The sequence below is a fragment of the Nuphar pumila genome, chromosome 15, assembly GCF_984573655.1.
Source record: "Nuphar pumila chromosome 15, dmNupPumi1.hap1.1, whole genome shotgun sequence".
NCBI lineage: Eukaryota > Viridiplantae > Streptophyta > Magnoliopsida > Nymphaeales > Nymphaeaceae > Nuphar > Nuphar pumila.
Window position 1 is genome coordinate 29802799 of NC_143263.1, and position 18314 is coordinate 29821112.

Consider the following 18314-nt stretch of genomic DNA (forward strand, 5'->3'; position numbering starts at 1 on the left):
GACGAAGCGTGCCAAAATCCGGTCAGAGAGGTGATCGGGGGGATTTTTTCGATATTGGGGGGATTTTTTCGGTGAGGGAGTTGGAGCTCAGGTCGAGGACGACAAGGGAGGTGAGGTTTTCGATTGGGGGGGGGGGATTTCTCCGGTGATCAGATTGGCGCCCGTGATGACAAGTGCGGTGAAAAAGGGGAGGGCAGTGAAGTGGGTGGGGAAGTCAGTGAGGAGAGGGAGGGACGGGATGACAATCATTACTAAGCCTCATAAGACAAGTTCGATGAAAATAAGCCTCATACGAGAATGATCGTTACTAAGGATGTCAACAGGTTGGGTTTACCGGGACCAAAACCTACAGGGTCTGGGTATGGTGACAAATAAGAAGACCTGATTAAGACCTTGGTTCAAACTCAAAGGTCCAATTAATACATAGATCTGGGTATAGTTTGTCAAATTTTATACCAGACCCAGGCCGGACCCGAGTTACCCACAAATTTTTAATGTAAAAGTAATAAAAAATATTATTTTACCGGGTTTGGCTCATGTAGTTTTTATCGGGTCCGGGTATGGTTTCTCTTATAGTAGACCCGATTAAAGCCAGGTCTGGACCCGATGCCATATCCAAAAATATGGTCCAAGTCTGGTTCCACTTGGGTCCGACCCAAACCCGACCTGCTGACCCCTAATCGTTACTAATCAGTGACCACATCTGTTTTTCGCTAATTAAATTTCTTTCGAAAAAGAAAACCACTCTTTCTGTAAGCGAATGGTCCCAAATTCCCAGGTGGACCTTACATATACCGGTCAAGGTTTGGACATTCGAACCAGATCCAAGCTTGGTGAACCATATCCGGTTGCATCTTTGCTTAGAGGCCCATCCAATTGGTCTTTAATTTACTGTTGCTTTGACTAATAGAGGAACTTCACAGTGGATGGCAGATATGAATAAAATCACATTCAAATTGCACGAACTAACATCCAAGACCGTTACGGTCATTCCTAGATGGTATAGATATGGACTTAGTTCTTGGACTGACAGATAGCTTCCAGACAACCACTTTTATTTTGAAGAGAAGGTACCAAACTGTCGGATGAACACCCCCCCCCCCCCCCCCCCCTCCCCATACCAACAATTCTAATTAACCACCAAACTTGAATGGGAGGGAGGATCAGGTGCAATGTCATTGCAAACTTTTAGTGTGCTGCTGCACATGATAACCTTCAATCTTTGAGATACAGCCTGTCAGCTGTGGAGCCCGACTGCAGATGGACGGTGGGTGATCGGGTACAGCAGCACACCAAAACTATACAATCACATTGCACCTGATCTTCTTTCGTTGAATGGTAGGCAAGGCGATATGGATTGAGACAAATGAGCAAAGTAAAATGCTTAAATAAGGAAGCTGAAAACGTGCAATCCCTTTTACCTTTGCTTTTTGGTTGGGAGAAAAGGACGGTGATAGGCCATTGCACTAATCATTCTTGGCTATATACTAGAGGTTTCGGAAGCAAGCCTTTTCTAGATTTGCATATACTTATAAGGCATCCAACTGCTCCTAATTCATACTTGACATGAGGGTCTAATTGCATTGCATTGCATTGTGAGAATCCATGTTGTATATTTGCAACTGATTGACTTCTTTGCTCTCTCGTGTTACAATCCTTTTCTTGCTGAGCTCCTCTATCTCTTAAATGTCGTCGTCTGCTTTCACCCTCTTCTTTCACCTGTCCATGCTTCTGTTCTGTGCTTTAGCGTCGAGTGAAGCGGGCAGTGTTCCGGCACTCTTCATCTTTGGCGACTCTATAGTTGATTGTGGCAACAACAACTACTTTGCCAATACCACGGCGAAGGCCAATTATCTGCCGTATGGCATAGATTTCTATGCCGTCACCGGCAGATTCACGAATAAGAGGACGCTCGCCGATGTTCTTGGACAGATGATGGGCCTCCCACTCATTCCATGTGCCAGAGATCCCAGCACTACAGGGTCAGCGATCCTTAATGGAGTTAACTATGCCTCTGCTGGCTCTGGGATCCTTGACTCCACTACTGACGATGTAAGTATAGTTCTTTCTTAAGCTTTTCTTCTCACAGTTACAATCCTTTCAATTGTAATGTTACTAAAATTATCTGATAAAGTTCACCCTTCTCTCTCTCTCTCTCTCTCTCTCTCTCTCTCTCTCTCTCTCTCTCTAAATAGCCACAGATTCTTTATTACAACAAAGGAATGTAACGCAGTGGTAGTATAACATTGTAGAAACTAATCATAAAGATAAGATTCGAATCCTTCAAAGATTACACAGTACTTTGAACTATTGATGTTTTGTTCTACGACCTGGTTCTTTGATTAAGTGATTTGATGCACTGAGTTCAAGTCCAGAGTTTAATCCTGCCACTTGCATAAAACTGGGATCTCTTTGAATTTAGAAAATTAGGGAGAATATTTTGAACAAAACTATTATCAGATTCATACATGGAAGTGTGGAACTTAAAATGACAGAAACAGTATGACAACTGAAATGTCTGATAAGCATTTTTACTTGTGGATTGCAGACAACAGTAATACCTTTGCACTACCAAATTGAGTACTTCGCCGGGAAGACAATACCAGAATTGCAGTCTCAAATCGGAAAGAACCTCTCTTCTTACCTGTCTCAGAGCATATTTTTGTTTAACACCGGTGGCAATGATTACTTAGACCGTTGTTTCGGAGACACACCCTGTCAGATACCAGAATTCACAGACTTGCTCATTGGCAACCTCACTGAATTAATCAAGGTACAGAAACCATTCTTCTTTTCTTAATATTACATTGGAAGATTGAAAAATATTTGTGAATATGATCAGTTATGGATATGAATGTCTGGTATAGGTTAGATGGCCACTAAAATTCAATTTTCCTTTAGCGATAGATATGTAGAGTAAGAAAACTGATTAATGATCTGCACATGTTTCGGCTCAATATGTTTTAGAGTCCCATGCCTTCTTGTGTTCAGTCAATGAATTCCTGATGGCATTACTCATTTTATAACAGTGGCATTTAGTCAGTCACATAATTAATCTTTAAAAGCAACACTCAGCACACAGAATTTGCATTGTTTTAAGATGATACCTCTCTGTCACCACACCCTGATAGTAGGTTAGATGGTGCTTTTATGAACCCCATTTTGTAAAATGTCCTGATCCTCACGTTTTTCATGCATACTCTGTATTCTCTGTGGCTCTTACCAATGCCACATATATCGTTCCTGAGAAAATCTTAATCGGCAAGGGAAAAACTCATGATACATTGAAAATTCTGGTTCTCTCTGGAAAATCTTGGGAAAAAATAGGTGGTAGTTTCAGGATACTGCATTCTTTAGCATTATATCAGCTTTTGAAAATGTCGCTAAAAATTAGTGATATTTTCAAAATGCTGCTAATATTTGTTTCAAAGGTTATTGAGAATTTCAAGCCTAATTATCTGCTGAGGTTGGTTTTGGAGGACAAAATAATTGTCTGTTGCTAGTTAGAATTTTTTCAACTGGAAGCGGCAATGTGCACCCAATCTCAGAAGGGTGTGATGGTAGCACAGAACAATGATGTCAAAATCGGTTTCTGAACGAAAACAATTTTCAAATTATTCAGAAAATATGCTGATTCAGGCTCAGATCAAATCAGGCCGAATCAGTCAATTTAACTTCATAAAACTCAAAAAAATCATAAAATAAAAATTCCAAAAAAAGGCTGAATTCAGGATTGAATCGTCTTATTTTTTAGTAGGACCCAATTCAACCCTAAAGCAAATCGATTTGGGGTCAATTTGATTGATTCAAATCAGATTGAATCAATTTGATTTTGATAACATTGCACAGAAGGTAGGGGTGAACACATAGCCATGGAACTCACTTAGAAATTCATTCAATCGAGTGTATACATTGATTCTCTGTCATTCTAATATTTTGCTTGAGCAACATAGGTTGTGTTGAGAGCATGCCTAATAGGTTTTCTCTGTTTCTCTCCATCTGGATCATGAGCTCCTCATCAAAAGCTCGTTTGGGCTCCTAAATTGAGCTCAGCAAGTTGAGCCACAAGCCTACTAACTTCTCAAATTGGGTTCCACTCATTCCCTATGTCATCCCTATCTTCATACCCCTCCTTAGGATTTTATTGATGCAAGCTGTTTTGATCAAATCTGACTCCACAGATGTGATTTACATTATTCATTTAGTGAAGAACAACTCTTAAGTCAACAAAATCCAACTTGTGTGTAGAAATTGTTGATGATTCAAAAATCAACAGTTGACAAAACTCAAAATCTTGTGATTGAAAAATCAGGTCAGATTTGATCAAAACAACTTGCATCATAAGATTTAAGAGGGGTACGAAGATGGGCGATGACATTGGAGGATGAGTGGAACGAAACTGATTAGTTTGAAGTTAGTATGAAGGTCTGTTTGGGAGCCTTGCATTAGGATGGAAACACTATTTTCCACAAACAGCCAAAATATGGCTTGGCCAAAATGTAGTGTTGCTAAAAACTTTTACTTGTGAGTGGTGTTAAAATGTGCCGTTGGGGCTGCAAAGACCATTCCCAATGCTGTGTTTTGGCAATGCCACTAATCCCAAAACAGCAAAAAAGAACATGAAAGCACCTGTTGGGATCAAACGATATTGAAAATTACCGTCAGTAGTGATTTTTTTCAATAGTCACCACACATCATGGTGGTACCACCACCATGGGGAGCCCTTTGGACCAATGTTGTCAGTATGGGTCTGAATCGGCTGATTCGTATCGTATCAGCAGAAAATCGATATGAAAATAACCTTAATCAGATATTTTTTAATGAATGTAAAAAATTCTTAAAATTATTATTTTAATGGTTGTATCATGTGTCAATTCTGATTGGCACAGAATATTTTTTAATTATTTTTTAGCCGATTCAGAATGATTCACTTGAGAATCAGTGTCGACCGGTTCAGTTGGCCAAAAGATTCTATAGCCGATACTATTTTGACAACATTGCTTTGGACTCCCTCAAGGCCATCTCCGTACCACCTGGACATCTTGGTGGTAGGGAGATGTCCACAGTACAGGGATGTGTTCAATATCACCTGATCCAAAACCTGAAAGCACTGGGAAACCACAACATACCTTGGATTCAAGGATCTCAAACAAAGCTTTAATGGAAAATGCTTTTCAAGGGAATTACTTTTCACCACAATTTTTAATGGGTTTCCACCAAAGTTTACTCATTTTTCAAATACTCAAAACCCAGTAAATGGTAAAAAAAATGTGTGCTGAAAATCCACACATTGTTGGGTAATGCCTAGCCAAAATTTTCAAATGATAAACAAAATGAATACCTGCAATGTGATCAACAAGAATGATTCTAAACCTTGAATCATGAAGATGCAAGTTGAATGAAGCAACAATGATTGTTTATAACTAATAGGGAAATTACCACCGAGGTGGTATCCCATGTGAAGCGGGGTCCTGTGCCAAGCAATCCCTCTGCCACATGAGGCTTAAGAGATATCTGGTAGGGGTCTGCCTAACCCCAGCTTGCCTTAAAAAAAAAACTAGGATTTACCATTGAGGGCTCCGCGTGGTTGGTAGGATCTGTCAGTGCTCGTTTCCTTGTGGCGAGGCCGTTGCTGGTTCAAACCCCAGTGGTACGGTGAATAATAACTGGTGGGGGTTGGCCTTTCAAAAAAAAAAATAATAAGGAAATTTTTAAAAACCCACCTAACAAGTTAGCAATAATGAAGAACACATTTCACTATTAGAAAATACCAAAAAACACCAAAAGTTTTGCATAGTTAATTAAAAAAACCCAGAGTTATACTTCCATCAACATTGCCGTTAAATGTCTATTGATGCTATTATCTTACCCTCAAAAAACCTGTTTTTTGCTAGTTATCCTTGAAATTCTTCTCAATGCAAGGATTGATTCAATCACACAACTTCCCGTTTTCCCTCATTCAATGAATAACCACAACACTATAAAAGACATCCATTAGTAATATAAATACACTTGGGGCTTCATTTGTGATAAGGAAACATGCACCCAAGTTGGAGAATGAAAATCACAGTCAATGAGATTAGATATGATTAAAGTGAGACAGTTGCCCAGATAAGATGCAATTTTAGAAGTGCTGACCCAGTGTTTATGATTCATTTGCAGTGGACGTACAGTTTGGGAGCTCGGAAGTTTCTGTTGCATTCTACAGAAGTAAGCGGTTGCACTCCGATTGCTCGAAGCAAAAACAACGGGAGTTGCATGGATCTGTACAACCATGCCTCCACATTATTCAACTCACACTTGAATCTTTCAGTAGACAAATTCAGAGAAGAAATGCCTGGCGCCCACTTCGTTTTCCTTAATCTCTATCAAATTCTTGGCGTGATCATGGAAGACCCAACTGCTTATGGTATGTTGCCCTCTTCTACTTAGCTTCTACCAATATCATCATCACAAACATCCTAGTCCCTTGGTCTAAACCAAATTGAATCAAGCAAACATGGGAATGTATAGTCAAATATTTAACCAGATCAACTGATAGCTTTACAAATTATCATACAATGTTTTTTTTTAGACGAAAGGCAAATCAGATTTATAAAATGATTATCATACAAAGTACAAGATGAAAAAAATAGTGTAAAAGATTTTCAGGTATAAAACAGATGGCTAGATATCACATGGCCCATGAAAATGATGCATTGTTCATGGTTGAAACCAAATTAAACCAACCCATATATAATCCAATATTTGGTTTATTGATGAAAGCTTTCGAGCTAGACTAGATCAACTCATAGCTTCACAAATTATCTGCTAAGTTGATGCATTCCTGGGCCTGGGTTAGGAATTATTGGGCAGATGTAGGCTCAGTTAAGTAAAGGTCCACGCCAATGGTCAAACTAGGGTTGGCAGGGTTCAGGCTTTGAGAGAAAATTCATAACTCACAAAGGATACCACTGAAAAATCCTAAATTTGGAGGGATGATTCTGAACACCTTGAAGTAGGTACAGTTAAAATTTCAAGGGCAGGCGATATAAAGACATGGAGATATGACTTGGACAAACTAGATTTTTGGGATAGACCTACCAACTTGTAAAATTGAATTCCCTTTTGCAAAAAGCTCAATAAATGATGAGATTTGGAAGATAGACACTAAACACCCTAAAGTACGTTGGTCTCAAATTTCATACTCAGATATCTTACGGTTAATTAGGCTGGGCAATTTTACGAAGTTTGACTAATTTTTAATATATGTCAGATTTTAGGTTGGGGCTGAATGGGTTAAGTGAGTTCTAAACTTGGTTTGATGTTAAGGGAAAGCTTTGCACGACTTACTGGACTTAGGATGTGTTGGTTAGGGTTTGCTACAAAGGTTGGTCTAGCTGAGAAAGGCTCGGGCTTCACGAGATCAACTTGGGACAGGTGAGACCGCCGAGAATTTGAAGTTGTGCATGCCGAAGGGGCCTTAGCAGCAGCCTTGGTCTACTGAAGTGAGTTGATCCATTAGGGATCATCACACCTAAACGTGAGAGAGACTAGCTCTTGAGAGAGACAGATGAGTCAAGGAGTAAGGACTCGAGCTAAAGATAGAGAGTCATCCCTAGAGAGAGATGAGAGACAAGTCCAAATTTTACTTTTTCATAATTTTTCAAGCTTAAAGAATGCCCCTATATATAGGTCAATGAGGGGCATATAATGCCTTCACAAGTTGCAAAGCAAATACTTAATAAAGATCTAAATATAGGTAAACTCAAATATGCTAAAACTCAAATCTTGTTAAACCCAAAATAAGCTAAGACTAATTCTAGTTAAATCCAAATAGGCTAAGACTATTCTTGGTAAGCCTACTCGTACCAAACTATTTTTAGAGTCTTCTTCTCTATTTTTAAAACCCTCTTTAGACTTATCTTTTTCTTTCTTAGAGAGACAATCAATGCACCTTGGACAACTTTCATAGAGCTCTAGAAATAGGTGGGGTGCCCCTAGGGTTGGTCCCACATTGCCTTCAAGCTCATAAATAAGAGGGGGTAATCTACAAGGTGGGCCCCAATTGGTTTTCATTGCTAGAATTAGAAGGTGGAGCCCCATGGGTGGGCCCTACAAGTTCCATCATTTAATAACTGAATTTGGATACATGCCTTCAAAATTTGAATCTGGGTCTTTAGCAATTGGATCTCCATCACCCCTCCCCCTTGAGAGTTGCTTGGTCTTTTAGGCAAGAATCCGAGAGAATGCTTTTGAAGGGTGCAGCCAATCTTCAAGATTGGTGCTTCCCTTCATATTATTTGTTTGACTGTCTTCCAGCCTTTAGCACCACTCATCACCCATGCATTTTTTCAACACATGGGTTATCTACACATGTAAGTTTATAGAGGAGAGAGCTCACCTTGATGGTGGAAGATCTATTGTTGGCTTCCACTGTGATAAAAATAGTTAATGAATCAATTCCAAACATCAGAAGCTTCATTATCAAAGTTTTCTCCACCATCTGGATGACTTTCACTTTGTCAATGTTTTCATTGGGATTTAAACTCAAGACTTTCTTCAAGCATTGGGGATTCTTCGACGCATTCACCATCATTGGGCCTTTAATGAACTTCTTATTTTCAGCATCTAATAGGGATAAGTCATCATTCTTGTCTATCTCACGACAATTTGGGATGGGTTTGCAACTTACAACACCTTCATCATGTGTTCCTTCTTCTTGGGTCAGAGAAACTCGCCCTTAGTTCTTTGTAGGCTCTTGAGGACCTTTTTGCGACCACCCAAAAGGGATGAGTGATCATGGTGGAGGAGATCAGAGGCGATCTAGGTATCACCAGAAAGTAGGGATCTTCCCATATAGAAGACTTCTTCACCCAACACTTGGCAATGAATGGTTATCTTCCACTCTTGTAATTTTTTTCTATTTTTTTGTCTTACATATCTTACACCAATTTACAAAAATAATAATGTGATTTTCTCTATTGGTCGGGATAAAGTATCACCAACACAAATTCTTGGGCCCTCCTCACATTGGAATTCGCAATAGTATTTCGGTATTTCAGTGACCCAATTTAGTTGGAGTGGAGTTGAGGCACGTCGATCTATGAGATTTTAAAAGCTCACGTAGCGCCTCCCACAAGAATTTGATCTTTTTTCTCAATTGTAAATGTATAGGTGATCAATTCCTTCATGTTCATCGACAAGGCTTGGCCATGGTTGGCAAGGTTTACGAAAGTCATTAGGTGGCCTTCTAGCATCTGATTGGCTCTACTGCATGCATTGTACTCCGCAAGGAACTCTTTAAAAAATTCAAGCAAGGATAAAAAGAAAGCCTCACACGGCTTGCTCGATTTTCATAAAGATGAGTTTGGATCCTTCCGACCAAACAAAGGTGTTCCTTTCTAACATTGATTTCAAGGGAGCAGTCGTTTTTTCGCAACCTCTTACAAACTTTCGACTTTTTTTGTTGGGTTCAAGGAACCTTCCTCAGGCCTCGATGGGTGCATGTTTAGGCCAAGAGAGTGTGGCTTCAGTCTTTTCGGGTTTTAAATTTATGCCTTGTTCATCCTCAGTATAGCCACGATAGGACACTATAGGGTCTTCAATGTTGTAGTTTGACCACATGGTCACGACCTTGTGCTCTTTAGAGGGGATATGAGGGTCTTGGAAACCTTGGGATGTAAGGAGGTAGGTTTAGTGAACATGTTCCCAAACTTATGAGAACATCCCTTCTTTCTTCATTATCAGTTTGATTTCTGGTATTGAGCATGTCAAGGAAGGGCTCTTGAGTCGCTCTTGAGATTTTGAAAGTTGTAGCTGACCCCACTTTATCTCCTTTTGCCATTTGAGGCCTCCAAGCAAATTTGGGTTTCACATTAGAGCCATCCCCTTAAATTGGCTTCCTCCTCCTTGTTCGATTGGCGCTTTCGGCCAATCAAGAGATCGACTAAGCTTCTTTATGAAGGCTGATTTTTTTAGTTGTTTCTCCTCTACCCCTGCCTTGGCAAAACATCCTTCTAGGGTTTGGGGATCCCAAGCCATGAGCTCATCTCGTATTTTCTCCCTAGTTCTTCTTATGAATGCATTAATCGAAGTGGGTTTCGGCCAACCCTCGTGAAAGGTATATGGGTCTTTGTAAACCGAGGGTTCAAACTTCTTTAGGAGTTCTTTTTTTAATATGACCCCAGTGTGTGTCTCATGGCATTGCTTGTGCCACCAGTTTCATTTTAAATCCCCATAATGGAGATGTTCTACGATGCACCCTAGTCGGGGGCTTCATTGGGCTTACACATTGCATTTTTTCATGTGAGTTCTTTTTCATGGAAGAGCACTGGTAGTTTTTGCTTGCTAAGTTGGAACACCAAGACCTTGCATTTTGGGTCTGATTGCAACTCTTTCAACAATTCTTCGAGAGTCTTGTCAACCTTGGGGATGATGACAAGATCACTCTTGCCTATTTGATCGACGTGCTGCAGCACCTGGGTCGATTCGCATGTCGGCAATTTGACAGTTCTTTTAGAAACCAATGGCCTAGACTTTTCCTTGAACTTGTTATAGCAATCTTGTTATGCTTTGAAGGTTGGTTTATGAAATCTACCATGCGCTTTTCAACAACACCACACTTGGTGTTGGTCCTCTTCTTGGTAGTTTTGCTAACGAAGACAAAAATTGTTTAAAAAAAATAGAGAACCGAAGAATTATTTGCTTTGATACCACTTGATGCATTCTTACGTCTGAGTTAGAAATTTTTTGGTAGGGGTAGGCTTAGTTAGGTCAAGGTCTATGTCAATGGTCAAACTCAGGTGAGCAGGGTTCAGTCTTTCTGACAAGCTTCGGGAGAAAATTTAGAACTCTCAAACGATACTACAAAAAATATCAAATTTAGAGGAAAGACTCTAGACACCTTGGACTAGGTACGATTACAATTTCAAGGGCAAAAAACATAGTGACATGGAGATATGACTTGGACAAGTGGCAGAATAGACAGGACAGGGATAGACTAGATTTTGGGGATAGATCGGCCAACTTGTAAAATCACATTCTTATTTTCAGAGAGCCCGATAAATCATGTGATCACTAGACACCCTAAAGTGTGCTAGGTCTAAATTTTAGACTTAGACGCCTTATGAATTGGGATGGATGATTTTATGAAGTCTGATTACTTTTCAAGGAATGTCAAAATTCAGGTTGGGGTTGAATGGGTTAGGTGAGTTATAAACTTAGTTTGGTGTTAAGGGAAGGCTTTACATGTACTGGACTTAGTATGAGTTGGTTAGGGTTTGCTACAAAGGTTGGTCCAGCTAAGGAAGACACGGGCTTCACGGGATCATCTTAGGACAGGTGAGACCACTAGGGATTCGGAGTTGTGCACGCTGGATTCAGGTGGGACTTGGTAACGGCCTTGGTCAACTGAAGTGCTGACCCACTAGGGATCAACACACCTAAACATGAGAAGGACTAGTCCTTGGGAGAGAGAGAGAGAGAGAGAGTTAAAAAGTAGGGACTCGAGCTAGAGAGAGTCATCCTTAAAGAGAGAGAAGAAAGACAAGTCCAAATTTCATTTCTTTTCATAATTTTTTAAGCTCAAACAAGGCCTCTATATATAGGGGCATATAATGCCTTCATAAGTTGCAAAGTAAATACTTATTAAAGATCTAAATTTAGGTAAACTCAAATAGGCTAAAACCTAAATATAGTTACTCAAAATAAGCTGGGATTAATTATAGTTAAACCCAAATAAGCTAAGACTATTCTTGGTTAAGCCTATTTGGACCAAACTATTTTTAGTATACTCCTCTCCATTTTTAGAACCCTCTTTGGACTTCTCTTTTCATTTCTTAGAGAGACAATACCCCTTGCACGATTTTCTTGAAACTCTAGAAATAGGTAGGGCAGACATGGGGTGGGTTCCGCAATGCCTCCAGGCTCATAAATAAGAGGGGGGTGATCCACTGGTGGCCCCACTTAGTCTTCATTACTAAAAATAGGAGGTGGTGTCCCATGGGTGGGCTCCACAAGTTTCAGTATTTGGATAATTCAATTTGGATCTGAGTCTTCAATAATCGGGTTTGCATCATACGTCCATAAAGGCTTGATAGAAATAGGAGGTGGAATTTTTTTTACCAAGTCCCAAAACTGCTTCAGTTCTGTTATGATCTTGAGAAAAAAATCTACAGAACAACCTTTATCTTGAATAAAAAACAAGGAGTCATCGGCATAAAAACTTGAGTCCACTGAAAGCCTTTGACCTTCACCGGAATAATATTGCCATTATATTCTTCTTTCTATAGTTGCTCGGTAAGACACTCGATCACAACTAACAACAGGTATGGAGACATTGGATCTCTCTCTCTCTCCTTATTCTTTTTTTATCTCTTTCTTCCCCTTCTTCGAAACTAAAATCTAATCCAAACATTTTCAACACTTAATTGATGTGGCGGATCTGTCATATGATTCAAAATGAAGCTATCTGACCCATTTTTTAACGAAGCAGGTTATATGTTCCCCCCCTCCGAACATGGCAGTTAGCTACATCTCATGTTTGAGGGGTCACAAAGAGCACCACGTATGTAAGCATGTGCATCTCGTATCCCCATGTTTTTCAGCATTAATTAGCGTTGGAGTGTGATGTGATTGCAAAGACTTAAGTACCCTCTCCTTCATTGGTGCAAAGAAAAATGACGATTCTAGAAAAGGAGTGGTTGTAAAGACATAAGTGCCCCAAAGATGATTATTTAAGACCCAGTCTCTGGACTGCAGGATTATCCGAGAAAGAAATTTCTTCTGGAGGAGGTCATGAACATCAACCTTCTCACTCACTCGCTCCCTTCTCTTTCTGCTTCTATGCACATCCAACAGAAGATCCTACATTGCTCCATCAAGCACCGACTGACCTGCACATTGACTGTTGTGGAGCCTGATTTACAGTTTTTACCCTTATAGGAGGAGGGTTTGGGGGCTCCTCCCAGCGTGGGTAGCATCATTCAACTAAATGAGTTATGGATCATGATTCAAAGTTTTTACCCCTTACAGGAGAGGGGTCTGGGGGCTCCTCCCAACGTGGGTAGCATCATTCAACTTGAAGAGTTATGGAGCATGATTCAGAGTTTTTACCCTTACATAAGGGGGGTCTGAGGGTTCCTCCCAGCGTGGGTAGCATCATTCAACCTGCACATTGATTGTTGTGGAGCCTGATTTAGAGTTTTTACCCTTACAGGAGGAGGGTTTGGGGGCTCCTCCCAGCGTGGGTAGCATCATTCAACTAAATAAGTTGTGGATCCTGATTCAGAGTTTTTACCCTTACAGGAGAGAGGTCTAGAGGCTCCTCTCAGCGTAGGTAGCATCATTCAACTAAATAAGTTGTGGATCCTGATTCAGAGTTTTTACCCTTATAGAAGAGGGGTTTGGGGGCTCCTCCCAGCGTGGATAGCATCATTCAACTAAATAAGTTATGGATCCTGATTCAGAGTTTTTACCCTTACAGGAGAGGGGTCTGGGGGCTCCTCCCAGTGTGGGTAGCATTATTCAACTTGAAGAGTTGTGGAGCTTGATTCAGAGTTTTTGCCCTTACAGGAGGAGGGTTTGGGGTCTCCTCCCAGCGTGAAGTTTTTAGTTAACTTGATGAGTTGTGAAGCCTGATTCATAGTTTTTGCCCTTACAGGAGGGGGGGTTGGGGGCTCCTCCTAACGTGGGTAGCATCATTAAACATGATGAGTTGTGGAGCCTGATTTAGAGTTTTTGCCCTTACAGGAGGGGGGTTCGGGAGCTCTCCCCCGGCGCGGGTCGTTGGAGACTCGAAAACACTATAAATCATTGTGGGGCTCGTTGGAGACCCGAAAACACTACAAATTGTTGTAGGAAAACTCGACAATACTACAAATCGCTATTGGAAGACTGGACAACACTATAAATCATTGTGGGCTCGTTGGAGACTCGAAAACACTGTAATAGGGGTCTGGTTTTTAGTTAAAATGGGGAATGAAATGACAATAGAAGTCGCTGAAAATTTACAAGAATAAACTAAACTCAATAACAAAAACACCATTTTTTACGAATTTAGAATATGACCTTCGGTTAGGGAGATATGACACTGACAAGTTGGTCCTAATCCGGGTAGCGATTTGCTTACTGACTAACACTATAAATCGCTATAGTGATTTATGGAATATACTACAAATCGCTATAGTGAGATCCAACAATACTATAAATCGTTGTGGGGCTCGTTGGAGACCCAAAAACACTATAAATCGCTATAGTTATTTGCGAAAGACACTACAAATCGTTGTTGAAAGGTCGGATAACACTATAAATCGTTGTGGGGCTCGTTGGAGACCCGAAAACACTATAAATCACTGTAGGAAGGTCCGATAATACTATAAATTGTTGTTGGAAGATCGGACAACACTATAAATCATTGTGAGGCTCGTTGAAGACCCGACAACACTAAAAATCACTGTAGGGGAGTCACTAAAAAAATTATGAGAAAAAAACAGAAAAAAAAAATAGAAAAATTGTGAGAAGGGGTGTTACGAAAACCTCGAGCAAGAAACAACCGAAGGAAACATGAGCCACACGATTTAACAAAACACTTTATTGTTCTTTTTCGATAGTTAAAAGAGGGAAAGAAAATAAAAAAATTATACAAGGCCTCAAAAAAAATTGGTCCGGGGGGCGCTGCCCCCCGAGCCCCCGCCCGCTGACCGCGCAGCGGTACCCGCGTCGGGGGGGAGCCCCCGGACCCTCCTCCTGTAAGGGAAAAAACTCTAAATCAGGCTTCACAACGAATCAAGTTGAACAATGCTACAGTCAGTGTGCAGGTCAGTCGGTGTTTGATGGAGCAATGTAGGATCGTCTGCTGGATGTGCACAGAAGTAGAAAGAGAAAGGAAAGTGTGAGAGGGTTGATGTTCATGGCCTTCTCTAGGGGGAACTCTTTGCCTCCCTTCATTTCTTCTCTAGAGAGAGAGGGGGGGGGTACAGTGTTTTACGGAGAAAGAAGAAGAAGAAGATGACGATGAAAAGTTCAAACAGACATTTTTTATGGCTCAGGTTTGTTTTGCCGAATGACCATCGGATCGCCGGCTAAGGTTCGTTTCGCTGTGTAGACTTTGAAGAGTCAACATCATCCTTGACTTTCTAGGTGAAGGATATGTTTTTCCTTTTTTTGAACCGTTTGTTTTCCTTTTTTGAATGAAGGACATTTTTGTCATTTTCTCAAACCGTCGTTTTATGGCAAGAATAGCAAGAAAGGGTACTTAAGTCTTTGCAACCACACCATACTCCAATGCTAAGTGATGTCAATATACACGGGAATACGAGCCCCATGTGCTTGTATATGTGGTGTTCATTCAGACCCCCGAACACAGACGTGGGATTCAGTGAATCATCGGGGGAGAACATACACCACCCTCTCATTTTTTAATACCTGTTCAAATTGGCTGCACTGTGCAAATCAAACACCGAAAATAAGTAACACGTCTGTGTCTAGTCAAAGCAAACACTAGACAAGTGCAGTTGTTCATGTTCTGCACAGAATATGTTCTGGAGACAAGTGTTTTGTTCAAGCTTGGAGAAGCAGTCAAACAAACCCTAAAGCACCATTACTTGTTCTGGTCTCAAAAGTCAAAACTACCGATCCAATACTTAGGCGAAGTACTTGTCCCATTTTTGGCCTCTCTTCCTAAGCGAGGGTGAGACCCACACCCAGACCATGTGGCAGACAACAGTAGAGGGTGAGCCCCAATCAACAAGAAAGCTGGTGCAGCCCTTTAGGACAGATGGCAGTTATGGGAGCCACCTGGGGAAGGGTTTGGCCTACAAGGGGACATGTGACAACCATGCAGCAGGGTATGTTTTTAGGCTTTTGGGTTGGCTTGCCCTGACCTGACCCGATTGAATATTGTCTGAAGGTCATGGCCAAGATCTTAATACTCGAGCACTAAAAATGTTCGGCCTAACTTGACTTTATAGTCATTGGGTTGGGCACTCGGCAGCTCGTAGTTCCTCCCATCAGGCCTGTTGGGCCCTAATAGGTTCCTGATCGGTTCACCCAGCCCGACCTGATGTCCACACCCAGTTCTGCTTTTGTTATATGGAGGAAGCAACTACGTGGGGAACACTTATGTAAGTGTTCTGCCCTGAACACTGGATCTGCTGGTTGCGGTAGAAAGAATTTCAGTCATCTCAATATGTTTTTGGCATCAATATAATATCTATTTCGCAACAATAATGTGTTGCATGTTTTGTAGACTTCACGTGAACATCATGATGTTTTCGTGAACTTTACAATAATGAACCTAATTAAGATAACAACCTCATTTTATAGAAAAAAATGGAGAAAAAAAACAGAACATTCCAAAAAACAACTAAGCTTTTGAGATTATAAAAAACGCAAAGCTAAAATCATTATTAGTCAATTCAATTTTAGTGCAATAATCTCTCTCTCTCTCTCTCTCTCTCTCTCTCTCTCTCTCTCTCATGAAAGATCTTCTGTCCAGTTTTCAAATCTTATGAAATGACTGATGAAGGACAAGTGGTCCACACAAATCTTATAAATTGGGAACTTTTTTGAAAATGAAGAAATTATTGTAAGCTTTTTTTAGATGGAAGTTACCGTAAGAACTAGAAGGCTGAAGAGAGAGAGAGAGAGAGAGATTTTCTTTTCTGTTTCTATTTTATTGCAAGGTTAAATAGGTATTTTAAAACTTTAACTTTTAGATGACATTTTAAAAATTTTACGAGCAATAGTTGGTTTTTCATTACAACTAAAGGTTTTATTCTTTAACCTATCTATGAATTATTTCACACAAGAACTTTCTATGTTTTTCTTAAGACAATTGATTATTTTAATAATTTCAAGAAATTTGTTGTTGAAAGGTGTATTGGTCATATTCTCTAGGAAATAGCTGTGTAGATGGTCCATCTACATCATTAAACGTGTGATCACTCTCCAGCTTCTTACTAGTTATACTAGAACCATTGCCCGGGGAGGATCCAAAACTTCTTTGCACCAATGAATAGGGAATCAGTGGATCAAATGTTATCCGATATTTGACCCAAGTCCCACTATGATTAGTTGGATTCGTAAAGCAAGCAGAATCCAGCTAATAATCAGATCCGGATTTTTTTTTCCATACCAATATGACGGACATTGAATCTGATGGATAATTAATGTAGAAGTTAGATTCAGTACTGCCCTTTTTCATCTGAATCCCTATATGGCTCTCTAATGTGGCTTTAACTGGGGATTACTCTTATTACCAGAATTTAACAGAATTTCTTACCAGAACCTTTATGCAAGCTTAAACCCAAAACCCAAATGAGAGAAGAGACGTTACTCATCCATGAATGTCTACCAAACAAAGTATGCATTCAAGCATCATCATTGGCTCATCTTGGGAGGCTGATCTAGTGTCTGGGGCAGAACACTTATATATGTATTCTACCCAACTAGGGGGAGAGGCTACCCCCAAGAACAAAAGGGGGCCTAGACCGTTTGGCGTAGTGGGATGGGGCCTAGACCGTTTAACGGGCAATCTAGGCTCAAATCCTATGAGTATCACCCCCTGCGTAAGCCGAAGTTTGGCGACTCCCTGAGGTCGAGGGATAAACCCTCCGAGTTTTATGTCGACATAAACAGAGACCGTAAGTATGGCAGGCTGAGCCAGCACGGCTAGGTCTCTGTGCCTGGGGTGGTTTCTCCAAGTAAAATAACACAGAACCACACCTTCTCATCTTCTTATTCATTCTCATCTAGGGACTTTTAATTATTTTTCACCTACATAATGAGATGCATTGCACTATTGCTAAAAAATGAAGTTTATGCCTTAAATAGGCTTTGAGGAGATCAAAACGGCTTGCTGCAAGTTGGAAACTGGTGGGAGCTCTTGTGTGGAACACGGCACGGTTTGTGGTGATAGATCCAAGTATCTCTTCTTTGATGGAGGCCATCCAACTGATGCAACAAATGCTATATTAGGCCGTGAGGCATATTCATCCAATCTAACATCTGTAGCCTATCCCTTCAGCGTCAAGCATTTAGCAAGTATCAGTACCTCAGCACCATCTGGTTCTAGTTTGCTTTCCAAACCTTGGAGCATGGTAACCAATGTCAAGGATGTTCAATAGAAGCTAAATTTTTATGTAATGACTGCAGAGATTTAGTGTCCAAATAAGCACTATGCAGATCTGATTCCAGTTTTGTTTTTTTGAAAGAACTGTAATCCTGTCTCGTAAGAAAGAAAATTAATCTGTTGAAGACATTTTACCTTCTTTTTATAACAAAGAATTGGTTGTGAAGAATCGAAATGGATCCAACGTCTCTTGGAATGAACT

The 18314-nt window shown here is 40.4% G+C and overlaps 1 protein-coding gene across 1 annotated transcript; it reads left to right on the forward strand.

The window, feature by feature from the left end:
- The first annotated feature begins 1686 nt into the window (after positions 1-1686).
- Positions 1687-18107, forward strand: LOC149814978 (GDSL esterase/lipase At4g16230-like). The gene is made up of 4 exons (XM_089990459.1): positions 1687-2052; positions 2549-2773; positions 6163-6409; positions 17815-18107. The coding sequence occupies exons 1-4, from the start codon at positions 1687-1689 to the stop codon at positions 18105-18107; spliced, it is 1131 nt and encodes a 376-aa protein (XP_089846585.1).
- Positions 18108-18314: the final 207 nt, after the last annotated feature.